Genomic DNA, 27,388 nt, shown 5'->3' on the forward strand with positions numbered 1-27,388 from the left:
CTGCCTTCAACTAAGCCAAGCATCACTAAGCTAGGAGAAGAAAATAACAGTAAGAGACAGCTGACCCATGAGTCTGGACCAGGCTTGAAAGACCCATTCTACCAATTCAATTGTACTGCTGACCAAAGGTCGGTCTGTCTATCAAAATTAAAAGTTGTTGTTTAATTTCTAGCTATTTTGCCCCAATGTTTAGGATGGAAATAAAACTCTTTGGTAACACTAAGTATAACTGCTGCTGCTGCTAAGTCTCATCAGTAGTGTCTGACTCTGCGACCCCACAGACGGCAGCCCACTAGGCTCCGCCGTCCCTGGGATTCTCCAAGCAAGAACCTTGGAGTGGGTTGCCATTTCCTTCTCCAATGCATGAAAGTGAAAAGTGAAAGTGAAGTCGCTCAGTCGTGTCCGACTCTTCACGACCCCCATGGACCGCAGCCTATCAGGCTCCTCCGTCCATGGGATTTTCCAGGCAAAAGTACTGGAGTGGGGTGCCATTGCCTTCTCCATAATTATAGCTACTAGGGGCAAATTAGCTGACTTTTGGATTTTTACCAAATTCCTTGGTCAATACAAGGCCAAAATAAGCCTCTCATAAATCTCATCACTGACTCTTCAAATGTTCCTATAATCTATAAAATGATTTCTCATAAGCATATCCCTCCATGTTTTTGTTGTTCAGTTGTTAAGTCGTGTCCATTTCTTTGTAATCCCATGGACTGCAGCATTCAGGCTTCCCTGTCCTTCACTATCTCCCAGAGGTTGATCAAATTCATGTCCATTGAGTCAGTGATGCCATCCAACCATCTCATTCTCTGTTGTCTCCTCCTCCTCCTGCCTACAATTTTTCTAAGCATCAGGGTTTTTTCAAATGAGTCAGCTCTTCCCATCAGGTGGCCAAAGTACTGGAGCTTCAGCTTCAGCATCAGTAATTCCAATGAATATTCAGGATTGATTTCCTTTAGGATTGACTGGGTTGATCTCCCTTGCTGTCTAACTGAGTCTCAAGAGTCTTGAGCACCACAATCTGAAAGCATCGGTTCTTTGGTGCTCAGCCTTCTTTATGGCCCAACTCTCACATCTGTACACACATGACTACTGGAAAAACCATAGCTTCGACTATATGGACCTTTGCGGTAATGTAATATCTGCTTTTTAAAACACTGTCTAGGTTCGTCATAGCTTTTCTTCTAAGGAGCAAGCATCTTTTAATTTTGTGGCTGCAGTCACTGTCTGCATTGATTTTGGAGCCCAAGAAAATGGAACCTGACACTGTTTTCACTTTTTCCCCATTTATTTCCCATGAAGTGACAGGACTGGATGCCATGATCTTAGTGTTTTGAATGCTGAGTTTTAAGCCAGCTTTTTCACTCTCCTCTTTCACTTTCATCAAGAGGCTCTTTAGTTCTTCTTCGCTTTCTGCCATTTATCATCTGCATAACTGAGGTTGTTGATACTTTTCCCAGCAATCTTGATTCCAGCTTTCAGTCATCCAGCCTGGCATTTTGCATGATGCACTCTGCATATAAGTTAAATAAGCAGGATGACAATATACAGCCTCGATATATTCCTTTCCCAATTGTGAACCAGTCCACTGTTCCATGTCTGGTTTTATGGCCACTGTATACATGTACCACAACCGTTTTTATCCATTCATGTATCAATGGACATCTAGGTGGCTACCATGTTCTATGCTGTGCTTAGTCGTTCTGTTGTATCTGACTCTTTGTGACACTATGGACTGTAGCCCGTCAGGCTCCTCTGCCCATGGGGATTCTCCAGGCAAGAAGCTATTACAAATAGTGTTGCAATGAACATTAGGGTTACATATGTCTTTTTCAATTATGGTTTCCTCAGGGTATATGCCCAGTAGTGGGATTGCTGGGTAATATGGTAGCTCTATTCCTAGTTATTTAAGGAACCTCTATACTATTTTCCACCGGAGAAGGCAATGGCACCCCACTCCAGTACTCTTGCCTGGAAAATTCTAGGATGGAGGAGCCTGGTAGGCTGCAGTCCATGGGGGTCGTGAAGAGTCAGACACAACTGAGCGACTTCACTTTCACTTTTCACTTTCATGCATTGGAGAAGGAAACGGCAACCCACTCCAGTGTTCTTGCCTGGAGAATCCCAGGGATGGGGGAGCCTGGTGGGCTGCCGTCTATGGGGTCGCACAGAGTTGGACACAACTGAAGCGATTTAGCAGCAGCAGCAGGATACTGTTCTCCACAGTGGCTATATGAATTTACATTCCCACCAACAGTGCGAGATGGTTCCCTTTTTCCACACCCTCTTTAGCATTTATTGTTTGTAGATTTTTTGATGATGGGCATTCTGACCGGCATGAGGTAATCCCTCACTGCAGTTTTTATGAGAACATTTTGAATCAGTATACCTCAAAGAAGGTGTTTCAATAGTATTTCTAGACATTATATAATAACACACACACAGATATATATATATATATATATATATATATAAAAGTCTCTTGATTTCATAAGTTATTTATACCTTATGCCGACACATGTTCATAGAATAAAAAATACAAATGAATGTGTACACAGTTATTCGTGTACAATGTATTGGGTTTGCCAGAAAGTTCAGTCCGGTCGTTATGTAAGATGTTATGGAAAAACCTGAATAGATTTTCTGGTCAACTCAGTATTTAGAAGTGCAAAATATTCAAAACCATAAAAATATTAAGGGAGAGAATTAGTTAAATTAAGGTATGCATTACACACTGTGGTATAATATAAATTATGGTAAATACTGTGGTTACAAACAGCTATACGTAGTACTATACTCTGAATGAAACTGAATTCTATATAATGACTTGGAGGGATTTCTAGAAATAATATTAAGTAAAAAAACTGGAAGGGGAAAACGAATATGCAAACACTGGGTAATAAAATAGAAATGAGAAAAAATAAAGGAGAGACAAAAAATAGAGAAAAGATAGGAAAACTATCACAAAACAATGCACATAGATACCTACAAGAAGAGAGAAGACTGAGAAGCCTCTAAGCATACTGCTTTGTATATTGTTAACTTTTGGAAGTAGTTTCATGCTCTATGTATTTCAAAATAAAAATTAGGCCAAAACAAATAAGATGATGGAATGGAAAGAAAAAGCAAACTTAAAGAACTGAAACTACTGTAGGGAGAATAAAAGCAGTAATTCCTCAAACCAGTATTTACTAAAAACCCTGTCTTGGACATGGAAGTGGGGTGACTTGGGGGGACGTGGACAACAAACAAGTCATGCAATCATTTTATAACTTGATTTGTTTTAGTAATGGTATATTCAGAGCTATTCTGAAACCATTTGAGAAGCATTTCAGGATTAAGCAAATGAGTAATTGTACCAATGCTGTTTCAGAACTCTAGCTACCTGAGCTGTCATGTCCTACACGTGGCCACCACACCGCTCACATATCTGTTATTAGTGACTGTGTCTGTGTGTAGGACTGTGTTAGTTGCTCAGTCATGTCTGACTCTTTGCGACCCCACGAACTGTAGCCTGCCAGGCTTCTCTGTCCATGGAATTCTCCAGGCAAAAATACTGGAGTGGATTGCCATTCCCTTCTCCAGAGGAACTTCCCAACCCAGGGATCGAACCCTGGTCTCCTGCCTCACAGGCAGATTCTTTACCATTTGAGCTACAGAGAAGAGGTCACCAATTTTAAGTGGCTTGCTCCTACAGGGAGGATTAGTTTTCACTCAGCTAGTCCTCCCATCACAAAGGACACCACCCAACAAGGACTAGACATTGTGTGGATCTTCCAGTGGCTCCTGGCTGAACCATTAGTACACATGCTTAGTTACCTGATACCATAGTGAAATTCCTGGGCATGATCTCTAAGGGGCATGAATTCTCATTTCAGAAGACAAGACCTCAAACTTGGGTGATTCAACTCTGACAAATAACTGGGCCCAGCAAATAGAGCAACCCTTTCGATCACCTGCATTCTCCTTTGCCCAAAGAGAGTCCTTGATGAAGCCAATCTATGTGGTTACCAGAGAGGTTGCTTCATTTTAGTGAGGATACAACCAAGAGAGTACCCAAAAGGCCCTCCAAAAGGCCTCCTGACCATCACCAGATGCTTGATTTACAGATCTCCAAAACATCTGTTTGCTAATGGAGACTATGGCACAAGGGCCCTATCATGCATAGAGGCATCCATTGGGCTTCTGTAGTTATAACTACTGGGAGCTGGCTGAAAGGCACACTACTTTGGAGACATAGGTATTAACCAGCTACTGGGCATTGGGCCATTCATCTTCTGGTCACAAAATGCTCTTAAGGACAAAAATTTCAATCAAATGGTATCAGTATTTCTGCTCTTCTCTCTAGGTATCTCATGGTATCTGATTTTAGTCAAAGTGAAATATTTCAATATGAATATATGCTCAACAAATACATTTTCATAAACCAAAATAAAAACATCTAATGAGTTTAATTTTAAACAATATAAATTTTTCTGTAGTTTTTGCACTTACTAGTAAATCTTTCCCCTGTGTGAAAGCTTTCTTTCTTCACTTGAATCTCTGATTCTGACATTAACTCTTGATGGTCAAGCATATGATTTCCATCTGGTACTTCATCTTGAGCTACAAAAAGAGAAGAATTTATCAACTAAATAAAAATAAAGATCTATGGTGAAACATTTAGCTTACAATTTATAAAATGAAAACAGCAGCAGTTATCTCATTTTTATGAAGTTAAGAAGAAAATCACCATATTGTGAAGTCTGCCATGAAAACTATGAGAAGTCTTAATGAGTGTGTGTGAAAGGTACTTTACCATAAAAATAATACTTGTGGAATTCAAATGTGTTTTATGTTAAGTTTCTCATTTTCTGAGTTGTCTCAATATTTTTAGTTAATATAATTCAATAGACCAAACAAAGAAAATACATATGTACAAGGTTATTCATAGCATAATATTTGTAACTGTAAAATATTAAGATCACTTAAACATAAAGCATAGGGGACTGGTAGGCTAAAGTATCATATGTAAAGTATAAAAACATAGACTGTAGGGTGCAATGTGCATATGGAGCTGTACAAACAAATACAAAAGGAATGATAAAGATCCTGATGAAATGATTGGGAAGCATCTCCAGGATACAGTGCTTAATGGTAGAGGGGGGAACCTAAAAGAGAGAATACCAAGTACAGTTTAAGAAAGAAGGAAGGAAAGAAAGAATAAAGGAAATTTGAAAAAAAAAATGATAATGAAAGATCCTTATTTTTAAAACAAGAAATACAGGAAATGTAAATCAAAAACAATATACTGGGTCACAAGAGTCCCTGCAGACATGGCTGACTTGAGCCATACCCAGTAACTACTATTTGCTCTCATGCTGTTCTGACAATGATGGATACTCCGTGATATAGCCAGGTTCTGAGATTCAAGTCTAATGAAAAATTATCCAGGTTTCTCAGTTTCACTTGACCAGCAACCTGAGGAGGAGCTACTCTTGTTAATTTAGTGAGGGAAACAGACACCTTGCTGGCTGTGTCTCAACAGAACCCCTGGTTCTGAGTTCCCTGACAGGGGCCACTGTGTCCAAGGAGGACAAGGGAGGGGATGAGGAAGAAAAGACACGAACACCTGAGACAATCTCCTTCACCTGAGACAATCTCCTTCCTCTTCTGGCTGACATTTGGTTTCTGAAAACTTCTGCCCACACATGGTGAGCTCCTTGCCACTGGAAACACTGTCTAGTTACCCAGCAATGGAGGGTCAAGGAAGGGATGGATGGACTCTCCAGCACACATCTTGTGCCAGGAAGTGAGCCATGGTGGCCAACACAGCCCCATGAGACTCAAAATGGTGATGAACTTATTACTAATAACGTGCTCTCCACAGTGACCTTAAGATGAATCTGACAACTCTATTTTTACCCAGAATACTTGGCTTTTCAAAATAAGCAAGATTAGGGATTCTAGTCCCCAAGACTGGCTTCTAGTTTACCAAGGACTGTTATTTCCACAACTCTGACACCAGGATGAGAGGAACACAAGTAATGCATTTTGACCCTTACTTAAACCTGACCATGGTGTGGGTGCTTTTAGACATCATAAACTTCTATTTCATAGCTCCCACTGCTGAATACATAATTGCATGCATGCTAAATTGCTTCAGTCATATCTGACTCTTTGCAACCCCATGGACTGTGGCCTGCCAGGCTCCTCTGTCTGTGGCATTCTCTAGGCAAGAATACTGGAGTGGGTTCCCATGCCCTCCTCCCGGGGATCTTCCCAATCCAGGAAATGAATCTGCAGATCTCGGATCTCCTGCATTGTCAGACAGGTTCTTCACCATTTGTGCCACCTGGGAAACCCTGAATATATCATTGCTGCTAAGTCGCTTCAGTTGTGTCCAACTCTGTGTGACCCCAGAGACAGCAGCCCACCAGGCTTCCCCGTCCCTGGGATTCTCCAGGCAAGAACACTGGAGTGGGTTGCCATTTCCTTCTCCAATGCATAAAAGTGAAAAGTGAAAGTGAAGTCGCTTAGTCGTGTCCGACCCTCAGCGACCCCATGGACTGCAGCCTTCCAGGCTCCTCCATCCATGGGATTTTCCAGGCAAGAGTACTAGAGTGGGGTGCCATTGCCTTCTCCGGAATATATCATTAGTACAGATGTATTTTCTATGTGAACTCGAACTCACATAAGCCCCAAGCCATGATGAGCACTGCTGCACTCAGGATCATTTCAGTGGGGCACATGGAAGAATGCAAACCTACCAGACTACCAGTGCCTAGAGACATGTCTCCAGATCAACTACTAAGCAAAGGATAAACAAATGCTAGCCATCTTTGCTGACTTTCAGTAAGGCAAATGTCTCTGTGAGATTATTTCTCCATTCAGTTTAACTAAGTAAACCTATGCAAAGAGCCTTGCATGCCTGGACTGGACTACAGAACTACTGTACTAGAGCTCAGTGCTGTGGTACAGATCAGGACACTGGCCTTACCTGACATTGTGACCGTCCTAGAGGCTCTTGCCCCAGCTGAGGGAATTAGGTATGAAGGAATTCATGTTGCAAATGCTCCTTCAATGTCTCTGTGCACACAGATGATATGATCAGTTTGCTTTTTGCTTAAAAGGTTGCAATACACCTTTAATGTCCTTGCATAAGGCCAAGAGCAGGAGGAAGTCCCACTCCCAGATGGGGCACTGGGCTTCCACACTATTGTTGACATCCTCATCCTTCTGGTGCATCCTGGCATGTGTACCATCCCACAAGGCCAGATGCTATGTTGACCATGCTTAGCAGCATAGCAGGGTCATTAACAGAAACATGGACAAGGACCTTGTGGGAAAGGGCAATACACATTATTCTAGAGATATCTTCCAAAATTTGTTCTGTCAGTCACAACAAATGAAAGCCCCACAAAACTCTGTGGAACTATTCTGCTACTGGCACTCTTACATTCCCCTCAGGGGCCCTGATTGCAAGCATCTACTAAGTTCCAGAAAAAATACTTGCATAAGAAAGGATCTCAACTAATAGGATGATCTGGAGGCAAACAAAAAAACGTTCCCGGTCACATTTTCCCTTGAAACTTCTGGTCTGATTTTGAGATAAAATTCTCAGCACTTCTCTGTTCATCAGTTAGTCTTTGGAAGATGGCAATTCCACAGGACGGGATTAATCTGGGACTCTCTCTGTCTAACTTCCTGGAGTAGGGTGAAAGGTACATACCTCTTGAAGACAATTATGTGCCTTTTATTGGTTTGGTGGATACTGAGTGCATGACCCATGACTAAGAAAAATACTACAATCAGAAATATTGACCAAGTATTTCACAACTTTAGTTTTCATCCTCTAGTTATCTTAGGATATTTATACATTAGGTAAAAGTATAAAATATCTACTATATATATGTATACACACACAATTTATGAAGCAAAGAATAAGATCTTTGGCTGTAATTAATTTTAAATAATTTAAAGTTATCTGTAATTAGTATACTTACTGTGTTTTTCCTCTTTTTGTTGCTTTACCGTCATTTGGCTTTTTGACATTGATTCTTGATGGTCATGCATAAGATTTGCATCTGATATTTTTTCATGAGCTACAAGAGAGATATAGTTAGCCCACTGAATAGAAAAATACATCTACTATGAAATCTCTACATATCAAATTCATAATAAGCAAAGAGAAATATTCTAAGTTTTCTGAAGTTATAGTGAAGTTACCATAATGCTAGATCTGATAACACTGTGAGAAGAGTTTTAATAGATACGTTTTGAATCTTTCTCATTATCTTATAAATATTTCCAGGCATTATATATAGTTTGTATTTGTCTCTGTTTCTCTTAGGTTATTTATATTTTATAGATTGACATAGACTTCAGAGACCAACAAAACACGTGTACCATTTGCTAATTAAAGTATTATTTGTAACTGCATATAAATGTTCATGCATGGGAAATTGGATAAACAATCTAATATATGTACTATAAACTTTGTGAAGTGACGTGAAAGTCATTCAGTCATGTCTGACTCTTTGTGACCCCATGGACTATACAGTCCATGGAATTCTCCAGGTCAGAATACTGGAGTGGGTAGCCTTCCCCTTCTCCAAGGGATCTTCCCGACCCAGGAATCAAACCAGGGTCTCCTGCATTGCAGGTGGATTATTTACCAACTGAGCTATCAGGGAAATTCCATAAACTTTGTAAATTATGCTAAATAATATGGTACCATCAGATGTATGTAAAGATGTAAAAGGAATCAAATGAATCTCTATAAACTGACTTGGAGGGATTTCAAGGAGATAATATTAAGAGAGGGAAAAAAAAAAACAAAAGGAGAAATGTATGGTACCTTTCAGATAAGGAAGATGGGGGAAAAAGGAAATAAATAAGAGGAAGGGAGAGAATTAGAGAGATAGTTACCTTTACAAAATGACACACAAGTGAGATAGAAAAAAAATGTAACTGGTTACCTACAGGATGCAAGGGAGCAAACTGAGGAAGAAATAGTACTCCTTTAAGTATACCTTTTTGCATAGTATTTACTTTTGGAAGCAAGTTCAGGTTCCACATGTTTCAAAAATAAAATTAAAACAAAAAAGAGAAACTAAAACTGAAAGCAAACTTAGAGAAATTAACCTACTGAAAAAAACAAGTACTAATGCAAGTAACTCATCAATACAATATTTGACATATACCCTCATTCATGGGCAGAAGCGTGGAGAGATTGTCAACATATGACAAAATATTTCCAGTAGGCTTTTTTTTTTTCCATATGAACAGGCAAAACAATTTCAAAATAATTTTCAAAGTCTAACAAATGAGTAAATGTGTTATTTAGAGAGAACAGTCGCAGAGTGTGCTAAGTCATTCAGTTGTGTCTGACTCTTTGGACTGTAGCCCATCAGGCTCCTCTGCCCAAAGGATTTTTCAGGCAAGAATACTGGAGTGAGTTGTCATTTCCTTCTCCAGGGGATCTTCCTGAGCCAGGGATGAAACCTGCATTTTCTGTGTCTCCTGCACTGCAGGAGGATTCTTTACCCACTGAGCTATCAGGGAAGCCCTTTAGGAAGGAAATACACACATGAAATGAAAGAAGGCAGAACAAGTCCTGAGGGGGTGAAGCAGAATTGAAGATTTCCAAGATTTATCATGAATTCTAAACATGTCTATGCAGGTTTATATACACATATACAGGTATACATGCTAATGTACATGTATAAAATATGTATGTATGTGTAAATACATATATAGAAATGTGAACCTACTTAAGAAACCTGACTCCAGTCTAGATCTTACATGTGATCTTTCAGGCAGAATCAGACAACTATAACGGCATTGCCTGGAGTTAACTTTGGGGCTTCCCAGGTGGCGCTAGTGGGAAAAAATCCTCTTGCCAATGCAGGAGACAAAAGGGACACAGGTTCAATCCCTGGATTGGGAAGATTCCGTGGAGGAGGGCATGGCAACCCACTCCAGGATTCTTGCCTGGGGAATTCCCTGAACAGAGGAGCCTGGCAGGCTACAGTCCATGAGGTCATAAAAGAGTCAGACGCAACTGAAGCAGCTTCGCACACATGCAGCACGTACCATGGGGAAAAGAAGTTTAACTCACAGAGACTTGATGCACAGCCAGTGCACTGCAGCCACTGGAGAAGCTGCAGTCATGGACATAGCCCTCCCTTCCCACCACTCTCTTAAGCACACTGCATTCTTAGCTCAGTCACCATCAACTGGAAGCCTCAGTGTGGCGGTCGTAGGGGTGGACTTGATTAGGGCATTGTACTATTCCAGCACTGCCACTGACTGCATTACCTTATGGGAGAAGGGTGAAGAGGGATTGAAGAAACTTTTCTCAGTTATGATTCAGTATTCAAGATGTTTCAGAGGATCCATAAATTACCAAGAGTCTTTTGTCTGGAGCTCCTTCAGCTGTGAGATGATACTCTTCTACATCTCATACCAGGTTTGCACTGGTATTAATACATCTAACCCTCACCTATAGCTGCTCCAAGTGGGGAAACAGAACATGGCTATAGCTTGGGCGCTTTCCTGCTTGAACTATTGCAGTAAGTGAGTAAACGTTTGTTACTTTTAGTTTGGCTTGCTCTTTTAATTGGCCAACTCAAAAACTGGTATCTCTCTCAGACAGCAAGCAAGGTAAATGAAGCTCAAAGCCTTTCAGAAGGCACACTTCGGGATGGCACACTTTGGGATGTACTTAGTAAATCTGTGGGACCTTCTAGGGTGAGGTGGGGGAGGGTACCACAGGAGCATTAGCAGGAGTCTGAGCGGACCCTGGGGCACTGTGACAACCAGGCCAGTGTGTTTTGGACAGGGCTAGCAACCACACAGGGTGCCTTAGGAAAGTGCAATTGTATTTCTTTAGGCTTTTCAGTTCTGAGGGGGAACAGTTTCTTTTCTCTAGACCTTGATTCATTAGCCAAGACACCTGCTGGGTCAATCAAATTAGATTAACCAGAGGGGCTCTGAGAAAGCTAGGGCAGCAATTTGTGTGCTACTGCTTATGGTTCCGGAGAAGGCAATGGCACCCCACTCCAGTACTCTTGCCTGGAAAATCCCATGGACGGAGGAGCCTGGTAGGCTGCAGTCCATGGGGTCGCTAAGAGTCGAACACGACTGAGCGACTTCAGTTTCACTTTTCACTTTCATGCATTGGAGAAGGAAATGGCAACCCACTCCACTATTCTTGCCTGGAGAATCCCAGGGATGGAGGAGCCTGGTGGGCTGCCGTCTCTGGGGTCGCACAGAGTCGGACACGACTGAAGCGACTTAGCAGCAGCAGCAGCAGCAGCTTATGGTCCACTAGCAATGGGATGTAAAGCTGTGGGAAACCCTGAATGTCTAGCTGTACACACTAACTACTGTTAGCTCTAAATTTGTTCCTGGGACTAACAATGAGCTACTGAGATGTATGTTTTAACAACAACAAAAACAACAACAAAAAAAAAATGAAAGAGAGAGAGAGCCATAGGATCACTGTTCCCAGTAGCAAAAGAAAAGAAACCTGGTAGTTTGCCTTCATACTAAAGGTATTAATCTTGTTAAACTTAGTGAAGGGGAGCGGCACACACACACTGTGCAGAAGGTACAAAATACCTTCTTTAGAGAGCCTTGACAGCAGTCATGTTGGCTGAGGAGGTGGAAGAAAAGTGGGGAATAAAAAGAGCATACATTTGAAACTCTCTCCTTCATCACCGGGGAATTATTTTGGATCTGACAGAATGACCAACCTGTGATGAGTTCTCTACCACTGAAAAACATGTTTGGATCATCACTGCAGAAATGATAGTGTCCCTTAGTGCCACACTGGTGGTCCCAGGGTCTACACTGAGGACAGTGAGATATTTAACCAGATTTGGATTTCTTGATTCATTCATGCCACCCTTGCTAGATAACTACTGAGCTCAAATAAGCCTCCTCCTAAGGTCAGGTTATTGGGAACTATACAATCTAGATATTGACTGACAGATTGTTGGACACGGAATAGCACCTACTGCCAATGTAGCAGTGACTGACCAACAGTAAAAACAACATGAAAATGATAATCAGTAACCTATTCCTGAACAATCTAGGCCTGGATCCCCAGAAGAGATCTACCGGTGAATATCCAATATGAGATGTCAGAGAGGTAGGCTGATGGGATTACTACCAAGGAACTGAAGACCCACTGGATGCCTAGAAGGAAGCTGAACTAGTGTCCACCTAGAGATGACTCCTACAACTAATACAAGTGTCACTGCTCAGTGCTTTCCACTGAATTTAGACATGAGTATTCTGAGAACCCACCAACTTCTATCAAGAACTCTCTTGGACTTCCTTGGTGGCACAGTGGATGAGTGTCAATACAGGGGACACAAGATCGATCCCTGGTCGGGGAAGATTCCACATGCCGTGGAGCAACTGAGCCCATGCACCACAGCTACTGAGCCTGAGCTCTAAATCTGGTGAGCTGAAACGACTGAGCCTGAATGCTGCAACTACTGAACCCATGTGCCCAGGGCCTGCGGTCCACAACAAGAGTAGCCACTGCAATGATAAGCCCGAGCATTGCAACAAATAGTAGGCCCTACTCACTGCAACTGGAGAAAGCCCACTCAAAGCAATGAAGATTCAGCAAAGCCAAAAATAAACAAATGTCTTAAAGAAAGAAAAGAAAAAAAGAACATTTTGCTTTCAAAAATGCACAAGACTATGAGTTAGACCAAGTCCCTATGTCCACAGGGGGAACATGAGGACAGAGGTCAGTATATTTCCTGGGTCTTTTGGATACGGTGGTTATGTGACTATCATCTCAACTCCTGACACCAGAAGGATGGAGAAACACACAATATTCACCACATAAGGGAGAGAGATCTGGGTAAGCACCCCAGGCCATTGGGTCTGAGACCATTACCAGTGGGATCCTTACCAGATCCAACGATGGGTGTGTCCCTTTAAATCACTACAAATTTCCATTGTTTTGGCCCCACTGATATACGTATCATTAGTATAGGTTAACTGTCAGTGTGAAACCCTGCTTTGTATTCCTGAGAGGAACTACCATACTTCCACAAGGCTAACAAAATTCTCTGAATATCTGTCATTAATGCAAAAGTGATGATATGAAAATGCTCCACCATCAAAGGGTGCAACAGACTTCCACTTTATTGATGACATTGTCTTTGGGTCCAACATGGGCACTACTAGACAAAGACTGGATGGATGCCCCACAGACCGACATATGGCAACTCTGTGGAGCCATTATTATGGACAAGGCACTCTTAATAAAATTCCTGAGCATGATCTGTAAGAGGCAAGATATCTCATTCCAGAAAATAGTGCCAAGCTTTGGTCCTCTCTACTTCCACAAATGAAGAGAAGGCCCAGAGACTGGTGGGACAACTAAGAGATTACATTTTCACTTTCCTTATGTATGGTCTGTGATGACACTCATCTATAGGGTAAATAGAAAGGCCGCTTCCTTTCCATGGGGTAATGACTAAGAGGATGCCATGGAGGCCCTCCAACAGGTCATCAGGCTGCCCTTCCCTGGCACCCTTCTAATCCCTATTTGTTCTTTGAGTTACAGAATTCAGTAGCATTTCTGTTTACCAGTTGGAGGCTGTGGCAGAAGACCACTGAAATAGGCCAGAGGCACCCCTTTAGGCTTTCAAACGCACACCTCTAAGAGTCAGCTGAAAGGTAAACATCCTTTAAGAGACATTTACTGGTCTATTATAGGGCCTTGGTAGATGCTGAGTGATTGACCTATGACCACAAAATCAGAAATACCAAACAAGAGATATGAATAATTTTGCCTTTGTTCTCTAGTTATCTGAGAGAATTCACACATTAAGTCTTCTATACAGCATATTTCAAATACATACTCATGAGCCAAAGAGAAATAATCTGATGAGTTTAATTAAAAATAAGTTAACATTATCTATAATTATTATACTTACAACTGAGTCTTCTTTCTTTAGAAGGTCTTTGTTTCTTTACTTCCAGTTGAGTTTCTGACATTGACTCTTGCTCAAGCACAGGATTTTCATCTGGTACTTTATCACTAGCTATATAAACAGAGATATTTACTCCAATAAATGGAAGAATAGATACACTGTTTGATTCTATACTTTCAAATTACTGACAAATGTATGTTAACATTTTCTCATATTTTAAAAAACTATAGTAAATTTTTATAATACTGGACTGATATGAAAATGGTAAGAAGAGTCTTAACGATGTATACTGAAACTGTCTCATTATTTCATTCATATTCATAGGTTTCAAATATGTTCTGATTAGGTCTCCTATCCTTTAACTTTAGGTTAAAACATAGTCATAAACCAAACCACAAAATGGTATATGCACAAGATTATTCATCACAGCATATTTGCAATTACAAAATACTCAAAATCATTTATACTTGCAAACTGGTTCACCAATAAACCAAAGTATATACTATAAACTATGGTATTATCAGCTATGGTATACAGTATGGTCCAAACAACTGTGCACACAACTGTAAGGAAATGAAAAAGGTATAAACTAACATGGAGGTATTTCCAGTATATAAAGTTAAGTGAAATAAAAAACTAAGGATATCTAATACACTGTATTTTAGGACAGAACAAAAGAAAACCAAAAAAATTGGCAGTTACCTTTACAAAATGAAACATAAGGTAAATCAGAAAACAAAACAGTTTGTCACCAAAGACACTGCAGACCATGCTCACTGAATTACACTCGATGACTACTGTTAGTGCTGTTTGTCCCTGGCACTGGTAGATAGCCTACAACACAGAGAATTTTTGAGACTCATTTTTAATGAAAAAGTATCTAAAGCTCTCAAGATCATTTTGCCAGTGACCTGAGGAGACCAGTCAGACTGGGATACTTCTCCTCAGCAGGTAATTTCTGAGACTTGGTGAGGGGGTGTGTCACAACAGACTCCTTCATTCTGAGTGCTTTGACAGTGACCACTCTGCCCAAGAAAGGGGGACGACAATGATGTGAACACTTGATTGCCTCTCTCCTTCCCCAGCTTGTTTCTTAAGTGTGGCCCACTTATGATGAGTATACTAACACTTTAGAAGGTGATGCCCGATAAGCATCTGATGGTCTTTTGGTTCAAAAATGAACATAAAGAAGAGTAGATGATGTGACTGGTAACCAGACTCAGATTACCAGTGTCATTTGTGCAACCTGTGCTGGTTTCCTAGCTACATGAAGCCTCCTTATAAGGTTATATCAGTTGGTTCACAAGACAATCCAGATATTCAGTGACAAATTTCAGGGAAAAGAAGAACCAATCACAGACAGATATCATTTAGCCAGTGAAGAAAGTGTTCTAAAAATGGTAATCAAGAACCCACATATAGATGATCTGATTAAGTGGTTTCTCAAGGAAATCTCTGGGTCTAGTTACTTAACCATGGGATCTCAAGAACACTGAAGGGCTGTCCACCAAGGCAGTGGTAGGTAGTGGTCCATAGGTGACCCAAAACCCAGAAACTCTAGAGTTCAAATGATGATGACATCTATGACTAACACAAGTGCTCTTCTTTTGCATTTCCCATTGAATCTTGAGGTGAACTGAAACACACCCCACCCCTACTACTTTTACGCAATTTCTCAGTATTCTATACAAACAAGAATTAAGGTTAGGCCAAGGTCTGTATAGTCAAAGTTATGGTTTTTTCAGTAGTCATGTACAGATGTGAGAGTTGGACCATAAAGAAGGCTGAGCAATGAAGAATTGATGATTTCAAACTGTGGTGCTGGAGAAGACCCTTGAGAGTCCCTTGGACAGCAAGGAGATCAAAACAATCCTAAAGGAAATCTGTCCTGAATATTCATTGGAAGGACTGGTGTTGAAGCTGAAGCTCCAATACTATGGCCACCTGATGTGAAGAGTCGACTCATTGGAAAAGACCCTGATTCTGGGAAAGACTGAGGGCAGGAAGAGAAGCGGGGACAGAAAGAGAAGTGGGCGACAGAGGATGAAATGTTTGGATGGCATCACTGACTCAATGGACATGAGTTTGAGCAAACTCAGGGAAATAGTGAAGGGCAGGGAAGCCTGGTGTGCTGCAGTCCATGGAGTCACAAAGAGTCAGACATGACTTAGCAAATGAACACAACAAAGCTCCTTAACTTCCCAGTTGTGACATGAGGATATGTGATAAAGTCACAGTTCAGTAGAGAGATAGGTGAGAATTGCATATCTGGGCCTTTTGGATACTGATGTACATATGACTAAGATCTCCATAACCACAGACACTACAATGAGGAGGAAACAGATAATGCTCACTGGTTTTCGGTCTGAGCTCACCAAATGGAATCGTTATCCAAATTCAACTATAGGCATATCCTTACATGCCACTAAAATTTTCCATTGTTATGGCTTGCATTACTGAAAGTATTATTGGCACAGAGGTACAGCATCTCACTCACTTCTACCATTAAGACCTACTGCATTTTGGGTCATTTTAATAGGGCATCTGGAAAACTATTTTTGGGCAATAGGATAAGGGGGTGGCAGATGATGAGATGGTTGAATGGTATCACTGACTCAATGGGCATGAATTTGAGTAAACTCTGGGAGATAGTGAAGGACAGGGAAGGCTGTTATGCTGCAGTTCATGGGGTCCCAAAGAGTGGGAGACAACTTATCAAATGGAAAACAACAACCAGACTACCAGTGTCTAGCACCTTTACCATCCAAAAACAGTTCACTGTACTTATTGCTGAGCTTAATGAAACTAAAGTTCTCCACGAAGTTATTTCTCCATTTATACACACTTTCAGTCTGTGTGTAAGGCCTTGGGATGCCTAGAGACTTGACTGATTATTGTTGGCTCAATGCCACAGTATAGCACTGGACACTGGTGTTTCATGCTCCTGTGACCTTCATAGAGATTTACTGCCCAAGTAGAGTGAAGTAAGTATGCAGCAACTGATATCACAAATGCCCCCCTTTTAAACATTCCTGTTCACACTAATGACCAGGGTTGGTTTGCCTTATATGGAATGGGTTGTGATATACCTTCATGTCCTTCCATAAGCCCATGACCTAGAAAAAGCCCTGCTCCAAGATCAAGTACTAACCTTCCACTATATTGGACTTACTTGGTGGCTCAGATGGTAAAGCCTCTGCCTACAATGCGGGAGACCCGGACTTAATCTCTGGGTTGGGAAGATCCTCTGGGGAAGGAAATGGCAACCCACTCCAGTACTCTTGCCCAAAAAATCCCATGGATGGAGGAGCTTGGGAGGCTACAGTCCATGGGGTTGCAGAGAGTTGGACACGACTGAGCGACTTCACTTTTACTTTTTCACTTTCCATTCTATGGATGGCATTCTCCACTGGACCCAAACAAGTGTACTACCCAACAAGGACTAGATTCCATGATGATCCACATGTGACCACATCTGAGTCATTAAGGTAAAGATGGTACAAGGACCTAGTATCCAACTAAAATCCCTAGGGGCCAAGTGGAAAGGGGTACATTGTCTCGTTCCAAGCTTCAAGGAACTGAGGTTTTTCCCTTCTCAATCCCCCCAAAATACAAAGCAGACCAAGGTTTTTTTGAAGCACTCCAAAATGTCAATCTTCTTTCAGTCTCTACCACAACAAACACAAAGGACACTCAGTGTAGGTGTATGAATATATGTATGTTTATGTGCATGTATATGTACATATATGTGTATACACATGTTCAACTCTAGGTCAAAATCCTATGTTTGATTTTGCAGGTCCAACCACAAATAATTACAAAGTATCTACCTGACAGTTCACATGGGGGAATACTTGTCAGTTCAGTTCACTTCAGTCGTTCAGTCGTGTCCGACTCTTCACGACCCCATGAATCGCAGCACGGAGGCCTCCCAGTCCATCACCAACTCCCGGAGTTCACTCAGACTCACGTCCATTGAGTCAGTGATGCCATCCAGCCATCTCATCCTCTGTCATCCCCTTCTCCTCCTGCCCCCAATCCTTCCCAGCATCAGAGTCTTTTCCAATGAGTCAACTCTTCGCATGAGGTGGCCAAAGTACTGGAGTTTCAGCTTTAGCATCATTCCCTCCAAAGAAATCTCAGGGAGGATCTCTTCCAGAATGGACTGGTTGGATTTCCTTGCAGTCCAAGGGACTCACAAGAGTCTTTTCCAACATCACAGTTCAAAAGCATCAATTCTTTGGTGCTGAGCCTTTTTCACAGTCCAACTCTCACATCCATACATGACCACTGGAAAAACCATAGCCTTGACTAGACGGACCTCTGTCGGCAAAGTAATGTCTCTGCTTTTGAATATGCTATCTAGGTTGGTCATAACTTTCCTTCCAAGGAGTAGGTGTCTTTTAATTTCATGGCTGCAATCACCATCTGCAGTGATTTGGGAGCCCCCAAAAAAAAAAGTCTGACACTGTTTCCACTGTTTCCCCATTTGTTTGCCATGAAGTGATGGAACCAGATGCCATGATCTTCGTTTTCTGAATGTTGAGCTTTAAGCCAACTTTTTCACTCTCCACTTTCACTTTCATCAAGAGGCTTTTGAGTTCCTCTTCACTTTCTGCCATAAGGGTGGTGTCATCTGCATATCTGAGGTTATTGATATTTCTCCCGGCAATCTTGATTCCAGCTTGTGCTTTTTACAGTTCAGCATTTCTCATGATGTACTCTGCATATAAGTTAAATAAGCAGGGTGACAATATACAGCCTTGATGTACTCCTTTTCCTATTTGGAACCAGCCTGTTGTTCCATGTCCAGTTCTAACTGCTGCTTCCTGACCTGCATACAGGTTTCTCAAGAGGCAAGGAAGGTCAGGTGGTCTGGTATTCCCATCTCTTTCAGAATTTTCCACAGTTTCTTGTGATCCACACAGTCAAAGGCTTTGGCATAGTCAATAAAGCAGAAATAGATGTTTTTCTGGAACTTTCTTGCTTTTTCCATGATTCAGCGGATGTTGGCAATTTGATCTCTGGTTCCTCTGCCTTTTCTAAAACCAGCTTGAACATCAGGAAGTTCATGGTTCACGTATTGCTGAAGCCTGGCTTGGAGAATTTTGAGCATTACTTTACTAGCATGTGAGATGAGTGCAAATGTGCGATAGTTTGAGCATTCTTTGGCATTGCCTTTCTTTGGGATTGAAATGAAAACTGACCTCTTCCAGTCCTGTGGCCACTGCTGAGTTTTCCAAATTTGCTGGCATATTGAGTGCAGCACTTTCACAGCATCATCTTTCAGGATTTGGAATAGCTCAACTGGAATTAAATCACCTCCACTAGCTTTGTTCGTAGTGATACTTTCTAAGGCCCACTTGACTTCACATTCTAGGATGTCTGGCTCTAGGTCAGTGATCACACCACCATGATTATCTGGGTTGTGAAGATCTTTTTTGTACAGTTCTTCTGTGTATTCTTGCCATCTCTTCTTAATATCTCTGCTTCTGTTAGGTCCATACCAATTCTGTCCTTTATCGAGCCCATCTTTGCATGAAATGTTCCTTTGGTATCTCTGATTTTCTTGAAGAGATCTCTAGTCTTTCCCATTCTGGTGTTTTCCTCTATTTCTTTGCATTGATTGCTGAAGAAGGCTTTCTTATCTCTTCTTGCTACTCTTTGGAACTCTGCACTCAGATGCTTATATCTTTCCTTTGCTCCTTTGCTTTTCACTTCTCTTCTTTTCACAGCTATTTGTAAGGCCTCCCCAGACAGCCATTTTGCTTTTTTGCATTTCTTTTCCATGGGGATGGTCTTGATCCCTGTCTCCTGTACAATGTCATGAACCTCATTCCATAGTTCATCAGGCACTCTATCTATCAGATCTAGGCCCTTAAATCTACTTTTCACCTCCACTGTATAATCATAAGGGATTTGATTTAGGTCATACCTGAATGGTCTAGTGGTTTTCCCTACTTTCTTCAATTTCAGTCTGAATTTGGCAATAAGGAGTTCATGATCTGAGCCACAGTCAGCTCCTGGTCTTGTTTTTGCTGACTGTATAGAACTTCTCCATCTTTTGCTGCAAAGAATATAATCAATCTGATTTCGGTGTTGACCATCTGGTGATGTCCATGTATAGAGTCTTCTTTTGCGTTGTTGGAAGAGGGTGTTTGTTATGACCAGTGCAGTTTCTTGGCAAAACTCTATTAGTCTTTGCTCTGCTTCATTCCGTATTCCAAGGCCAAATTTGCCTGTTACTACAGGTGTTTCTTGACTTCCTACTTTTGCATTCCAGTCCCCTATAATGAAAAGGACATCTCTTTTGTTGGGTGTTAGTTCTAAAAAGGTCTTGTAGGTCTTCATAGAACTGTTCAACTTCAGCTTCTTCAGCATTACTGATTGGGGCATAGACTTGGATTACTGTGATATTGAATGGTTTGCCTTGGAAACGAACAGAGATCATTCTGTCGTTTTTGAGACTGCATCCAAGTACTGCATCTCAGACTCTTTTGTTGACCATGATGGCTACTCCATTTCTTCTGAGGGATTCCTGCCCGCAGTAGTAGATATAATGGTCATCTGAGTTAAATTCACCCATTCCAGTCCATTTTAGTTCGCTGATTGCTAGAATGTCGACATTCACTCTTGCCACCCCATACCAAATTTGATGCATATCCAGTGAACTTTAAACATTGAAAGTAGTTGCAGTAGAGGACCAAGGCCCATCCACACCATGTTCTTATGCATTCTGGATTCCTATACCAGCTGCCTCTATTAGAGGCCTCTCTATGAAAGGGAGAGAAGGGGCAGCTGATATTTGTACTTCTCAGTTGCCTCTTATAGACCACTTTACTGGGGGTATCTGAAGATAGTTTTCTGGGTTACTACTCAGTATTCAGGACTTTTACACTCCTAGCCATCCTGCATCAGTATTCACAAGGTTATTGGGGCCATAGTAAGGATGAGCCTTTTGTTTGGGGCTCCTTCAGGTATGACATCATCTTCCCTCAGCTCCTACTCCCATCAGTATTGATACATCTGACCCTTGCCTGTTTTCTTTCTGTGGGGAAAATTAAATAGTGGTGCTATTTCCAAAGACATTCCAAGTCTTTCCATTTAGACTTGCTTATACTATTAAAGGAAGTGAATAAAAGCTTGTTACTTTCAATTTGGCTTGCTCTCTTAATTGACCAAATCAAAACAGGCAGCCTTCTCTGCCAGATTAGTGCAGAGAACAAAGTAGTCACTAAAGTAAAATTCTTTTCTGGAAGGAACACTTTGAGAGGTGCTAGGGAGACTCTTTCAGGGCTCAGGCTGGATCATTTGCAGGAGTCAAAGGTCCCACGGGCACATTGTCCGTGAGGCTAATGTGTCTCCACAAGAGCTAATGGACTCCATGGGGCTCTCCAGCAGAGTACCACTGTATTGTCTATGTGCAACTCTACTCATATTCTTCTAAGCCCTGCTTAACTGCAGTTAAGGCCATGTTAGAGGAGCATAGGAAGATTGTGAACCTATCCAATTTGAACACCTGTCTCTCAAAAATTTGCCTGGTAAAGAAACATAAATAACTGCTCTCTTTTCTAAGCTTAATGCAGGAAAAAGTCTCCTTGAGACTATATCCCTATTCAGTAACTCAGCTGACTTGTATACCAGATCATGAGTTCACAGTTACTCAACTGATTCTGGCTGTTCAGTCAACAGAACAACCTTGGCAACAGTAGTATCTGACATCATGATGACTGCAAAAACTTGTCCAGAGTGTGGGAACTTGTTAGGCAGCAACTGATGCCACAAATGCCCTTTTCCATATTCCTTCAAACAGGGGTGATTCAGATCAGTTCATCCTTGTGTGGAATGATAACAACTCACCATTCACACCCTTCCACAATGCTACTTGAATTTCCTATTTGTCAGCAATGCATCACCTGGAAAATCTCCCACTACTAGAGGAGGGGCTTGTCTTTCTACTCTGCTGATAATATCATTCTACTGAGTCCACAGAAGAGAGCTACCCAGCAAGGACTGAACATCCTGCTAATACACAAGTGGCAACTTGCTGGGCCATTTTTTACAGAAAGCATACAAGCACCCAAGTGAAGTTTCTGGGCATGATCAGGATATGCTGTCTCATTGTCTCATTCCATGGGAGAAGACTGCTTCTGACCCTCGCCACTCCAACAATTAAAAAGGAGGTCCATGGACTGATGGAACTCTTCACCTGCCTGCATTCTTAATGCCAACCATTTACAGGGTTACATAAAAGGTCGTTTCCTTTCAATGGGGCCACAGCCAAGAGGATGACCTGGAAGCCCTTCAACAAGCCCCAGGCTACCCCTTTTTTTGCTGTCTCTGATCCATTTTGCCTTTCGAGTTAACAGATATCAGCAACCTCTCTATTCACCAATTGGAGTTTAGGCAGAAGGACACTGCCAGAGGCATCAGTTGGAGTTTTTAATTCATCATCTCTAGGAATATCTGGCTGAAAGGTACACAGCCTTTAAGAGAAAATTATTAGTCCATTATTGGGCTTTAGTGCATACTGAGCACATGACCCATGACTGTGAAATAAGTCTCAAGAAAAGAAATTCCAACCAAAAGTTATCAATAGTTTTGCTTTTGCTCTCTATTTAAGGGCATTTCCACTTTGCTACTAAGTCACTTCAGTTGTGTCCGACTCTGTGCGACCCCATAGACAGCAGCCCACCAGGCTCCCCCATCCCTGGCATTCTCCAGGCAAGAACAGTGGAGTGGTTTGCCATTTCCTTCTCCAATGCATGAAAATGAAAAGTGAAAGTGAAGTCACTCAGTTGTGTCTGACCCTCAGCGACCCCATGGACTGCAGCCTTCCAGGCTCCTCCGTCCATGGGATTTTCTAGGCAAGAGTACTGGAGTGGGGTGCCATTGCCTTCTCTGATTCCCACTTAAAGTCAGTGTAAAATTTTTATAAAAATATGACCAGATAGGATTCCTGGAGTGGAGATGGCCACATTTGCTCTGCTGCTCCTACAGTTTAGGAGCATACATCATCATCTGAGGATGGCTCATAAGCTGGACAAGTAAGACCTTGTGGTTTATTACTGTCTTTTCTATGTGATGCAAACTGGAATGAAGATTGATAGTAAAAACTAAATGTCATAAATTTTTATCAAAGCTAATGGATCAGTTAAAAGTTCTTAAACAGTTGGGTGATAATGAATGTTACTCAAGAAATAATAGTTGTTGTTCACTCATTTGTGTCTGACTCTTTGCAACCCCATGGACTGCAGCATTCCAGGCTTCCCTGTCCTTCACTATCTCCCAGAGTATGTTCAAACTGATGTCCATTGAATTGGTGATACCATGAAACCATCTCATCCTCTGTCGTCCTCTTCTCCACCTGCCTTCAATCTTTCCAGCATCAAGGTCTTTTGCAATAAGTCGGCTCTTTGCAGCAGGTGGCCAAAGTATTGGAGCTTCAGCTTCAGCACCATTCCTTTCAATGAATATTCAGGGTTAATTTCCTTTAGAAATGACTGGCTTAAACTCCTTGCTGTCCAAGGGACTCTTAAGAGTCTTCTTCAGCACCACAGTTTGACAGCATCAATTCTTCATTGCTCAGCCTTCTTTACAGTCCAACTCACATCCACACATGATTACTGGAAAAAATATAACTTTGACTATATGAATCTTTGTCAGCAAAGTGATGTCTGTGGTTTTTTAATATGCTGTCTTTTTTTTTTTTTAATATGCTGTCTTGGTATGCCATGGCTTTTTTCCCAAGGAGCAAGTGTCTTTTAATTTCATGGCTGCAGTCTCTGCCCATTTGGAGAACTATGCTTTGAAAATGTTTTGTATACAGATAATGAAGTTCATGCTGGGTGATTTCACAAAAACATGATCAAGTCCCACTATACTGCAAGTCTTTTAACAGATGTCAAAACAGTGTTGGAGAACTCACTGATGAAAATGTATGGAAGGTGAAAGGCAACATGAAAGATAACATATTTATAATTGTTTAAAGAATGGAGAGACTTAGGACTGGTGGGACTGAAGAATATACTGATGCTGAAAAAAAATGAAAATATGGGAGCAACCTCTCTGCTCACTCAGCCACCTCAGCAATGATCTTCAACTTAGGACCCAAGCAACATGACATCAGGCAGCTATACTGGAATACAAATTCCTCTTGATGCCCACAATCCAGCATTCCAGCTAATATCCCAGCAGAAGTTCCTCACAGTACAGGTTTAACAAGTAAAACTACCCAGCCTACTCCACAGACTACTCCAGGCACTGATTCTGCACTATACTGCAGTTTCCCAGGGAGATATCTAACTAACATCAGAGGACTCTGCTAGAGCTCAGAAATATAGCAAATATGCTGGCAGAGCTTTGCACTATGATGTCACCAATGCAGAGCAAAATCTAGAGAAGGCCCTCAAGTTACTGACTATAGTTAGAAAACGCAGTCTTTGTAGAAAAGATCCATGCTTAAAGAACAGACTAACATGCTTAAAGAACTCAGTCTTCAGCTTATCATGAGCACAGTTCTAAAGACTTCATTTCCACCATCTGTAACCATGAAATCTGTGTCTGTGTATCAGATTCCTGTTGATGCTTTCAGCAGACTTAACCCGTTTTCTTTGTCCTTGAGTGGATCCAGAAGTCTCTGGATATATAGGAATGATGTGAGCAAGATTCTAAAAGTGCCCACTGAACCCTGCTTGTTCTAAAAATGAAAACATACATTTATAAAATACTTTGGGAATCAGCTTAGTATCTTAATCTACATAAATTAAGGAATCTTTAAATCTTTAATTTGGACCAACAGTCCATACTAGTTTGCTATAAAATGCTAAATTGAACTTTTAATAAACACTACCAGAATACTCTACAGTAGAGACCATGTTTTTGTTTTCCTCAGAAAAATGGATATGAAATGTCCCAAACTGTTAGATGAATCTGAGATTTTTTAAATTTCAACTTATATTCATATTAAACACAGAATGTATTTAAAGTTAAAATGTTCACAGAGGAAATATATTAAGGTAAAGAGGCAGAATCAGTTTTAGATGTAAGAATGACATTGGCTTCCTGTTTTCCCTTATCCATTGAAGGTGAAGATGAATTGGGATTTGCTTCATAGGAATTTAACCATGTATTAAAGAATGAAAACAACATGTTTGCAGTAATGCCTGGAAACTTGGTGTTTTGAGATAAGGTTCTTTGCTACTATGGAATGAATTCCAAAGAGTGTACAGCTTGAAAGATGGAGATCATAAGAACATAGATTCTCAGTTGCTAATTGTATAAATTTTGTGGGGAATTGTGGATTTACAATGTCTCCTGCATTTATGCTATGTAAAAAATAAATACAAGGACTCTTTGAACTAGTTTTTTTTAAAATCCCAAATACATCTTCATGAACCAAAGAAAAGATCTGACGAGTACAATTTAAATTTTTTTTCATGTATTCAAAAACTATTTATTGGATGCCTGTTTTGGGTCAGGCACTGTGCTTTTTGCTGGGGATATACTAGCAGCAAGATAGCCCAGGGTCCATCCTTGTGGTGCTTACAGTAATTCAGAGACACAGCAAGGAAACATAAAACAGTGTGACAATTGGAACAGGTAAAAAACAAGGTTATCCACAATTATTTTACTTACTGACACTTTCAGGTCCAGAAGATTTTTGTTTCTCTACATGAATTTCTGTTTCTAACTTTAAGTCTTGCTGCATAAACATGAGACTTTCATCTGATACATCATCACGAGCTACATAAAGAGACACATTTAGTGCATTAAGCAGAAGAATGGATCTTGAAATCCCTATATATTAAGTTTATACATGTGTTTACAGTATTTTTTTCCTTTTTATAAATACATAAATAAATTACCCTCATGCTAGACCTGATATGAAAATGGCGAGAAAAATTTCAATGTGTGTAAGTCTCATTATTTCACAAATGTTTGCTGATGTCAAATATATTTTATATTAGTCCCTACTTGTTTTACATTATTATAGTTTAGGTTAATATATACTCATAGACCAAATGATGAAAATGTATATGTAAAGGTTATTCATCACACCACATTTTTTATCACAAAATACTCAGAAGCACCTAAATATACTAGCATATGAGATTACTTGAATAGCAAGGTACATACTATAAATTAGGGTAATATAAATTATTATTTATACAAAGAGTTACACATAAAGCTATAAAAAAGATACTTATAACCCAACTTGGAAGGATTGCTAGATGAGAGGTTAAGTATAAACAAAAAAATGGAAAGAGAAGATATCAAATATTCTATTTTTTTAGGAAAGAGAAGAGTAAGAAATAAAAAGAAAATGTAAGATATTTACCTTTAGGAAAAGAAATACAGGAAAGAGAAAGAGAAAATAATGTATTTGGTCACCAAAAGTTGCATGCAGAACTGGTCACAATGACTACTATTAAATCTAAACATGTTGCTGGCAGTGATGACATCCTCAATACAACTGTTTCTCATATTTAATGAGAAAATAGGTAGAGCTCCAGGGGTTGCTTTGCCCAGTGACACAAAGAAATGATACAGATTTGGATAGTTTGACTCCACTATAAGGAAAGTAATATTGTTAAAATTAACTGGAGACAGCAGCACCTTTTCTGGTGTGTCACTGCAGACCCTCTCTTTCAGAACATTTTCCATGGCTACTATGCCCAAGGAAGATGAAGAATAGGGTAGGTGGGAGAAAAGTCATGTACACCTGAGCCTCTCCTTCCTTTACTAGCTATTATTTGCTCTTGACTGGTCCAATGGTGGTTAGTTCTCAAACAATTCTCAAAAACTTTTGAGTTTTCAAACAATTTTTGAGTTCTCAAACAATTCTCAAAAAACTTTTTTGGCCCACCCTTACAGCTACCCAGTAAGGTGCTCTGCAAGCCACTTGAGAATCCCTTGATTCAACAAAAAAAAAGTGAGGAAAGTAAGTGATGAGACTGTTTACCAGACTCAGATCTAAGTTCATTCTTGCCACTCTAACTGGTTACCTAGCTCAATTAAACCTCCTTATAAAGTGATGTCAACTGGTTCATGGCACAATCTATATGTGAACTGAAAACTTTCCAAGCAAAGAAAAAGCAGCTACTGGCAAGACACTAACTTTTCACTAGTAGTCAGAGTGATGTAAAAACGGTAATAGGGTACTTACTCCTGGATCACAGGGTCAAGATCTTTCCCAAAGACATCTATGGGTTTTCTTACCCAACAGTAGGTCTCAACAAGGAGACTGACAGGCTCTCCATCAGATATCTGGGACTAGATAATGACCTTTGGGCACAATGGGGTCCACATACTGATAACTCCTATGACTAATGAAAGTAACATTCTCTCCAACCCTTCCAGTGAATCTTGACATGAATCAGAGTGAAGCCCCTTACTTGTATCCAGATCTCTTAACCTTAAAAATAAACAAGGCTATG

General features: G+C 40.7%; 1 protein-coding gene and 1 pseudogene across 1 annotated transcript in view; one reads left to right on the plus strand and one right to left on the minus strand.

Annotated features, from left to right (window-relative positions):
* LOC138990501 (coiled-coil domain-containing protein 7-like) overlaps positions 1-25,668 on the minus strand; it is a 170,932-nt gene extending 145,264 nt beyond the window's left edge. The window contains exons 1-4 of the mRNA XM_070382052.1: positions 25,587-25,668; positions 13,953-14,060; positions 7,986-8,084; positions 4,495-4,605 (exon numbers count right to left, since the gene is read on the minus strand). Of these exons, the coding sequence (XP_070238153.1) occupies positions 4,495-4,605; positions 7,986-8,084; positions 13,953-14,060; positions 25,587-25,665 (397 nt within the window). The 5' untranslated portion in view covers positions 25,666-25,668. The remainder of the gene's footprint in view (positions 1-4,494; positions 4,606-7,985; positions 8,085-13,952; positions 14,061-25,586) is intronic.
* On the plus strand, positions 14,544-24,461 carry LOC102275001 (vacuolar protein sorting-associated protein VTA1 homolog; annotated as a pseudogene).
* Positions 25,669-27,388: the final 1,720 nt, after the last annotated feature.

The sequence above is a fragment of the Bos mutus genome, chromosome 13 (assembly GCF_027580195.1).
Source record: "Bos mutus isolate GX-2022 chromosome 13, NWIPB_WYAK_1.1, whole genome shotgun sequence".
Taxonomy (NCBI): Eukaryota; Metazoa; Chordata; class Mammalia; order Artiodactyla; family Bovidae; genus Bos; species Bos mutus.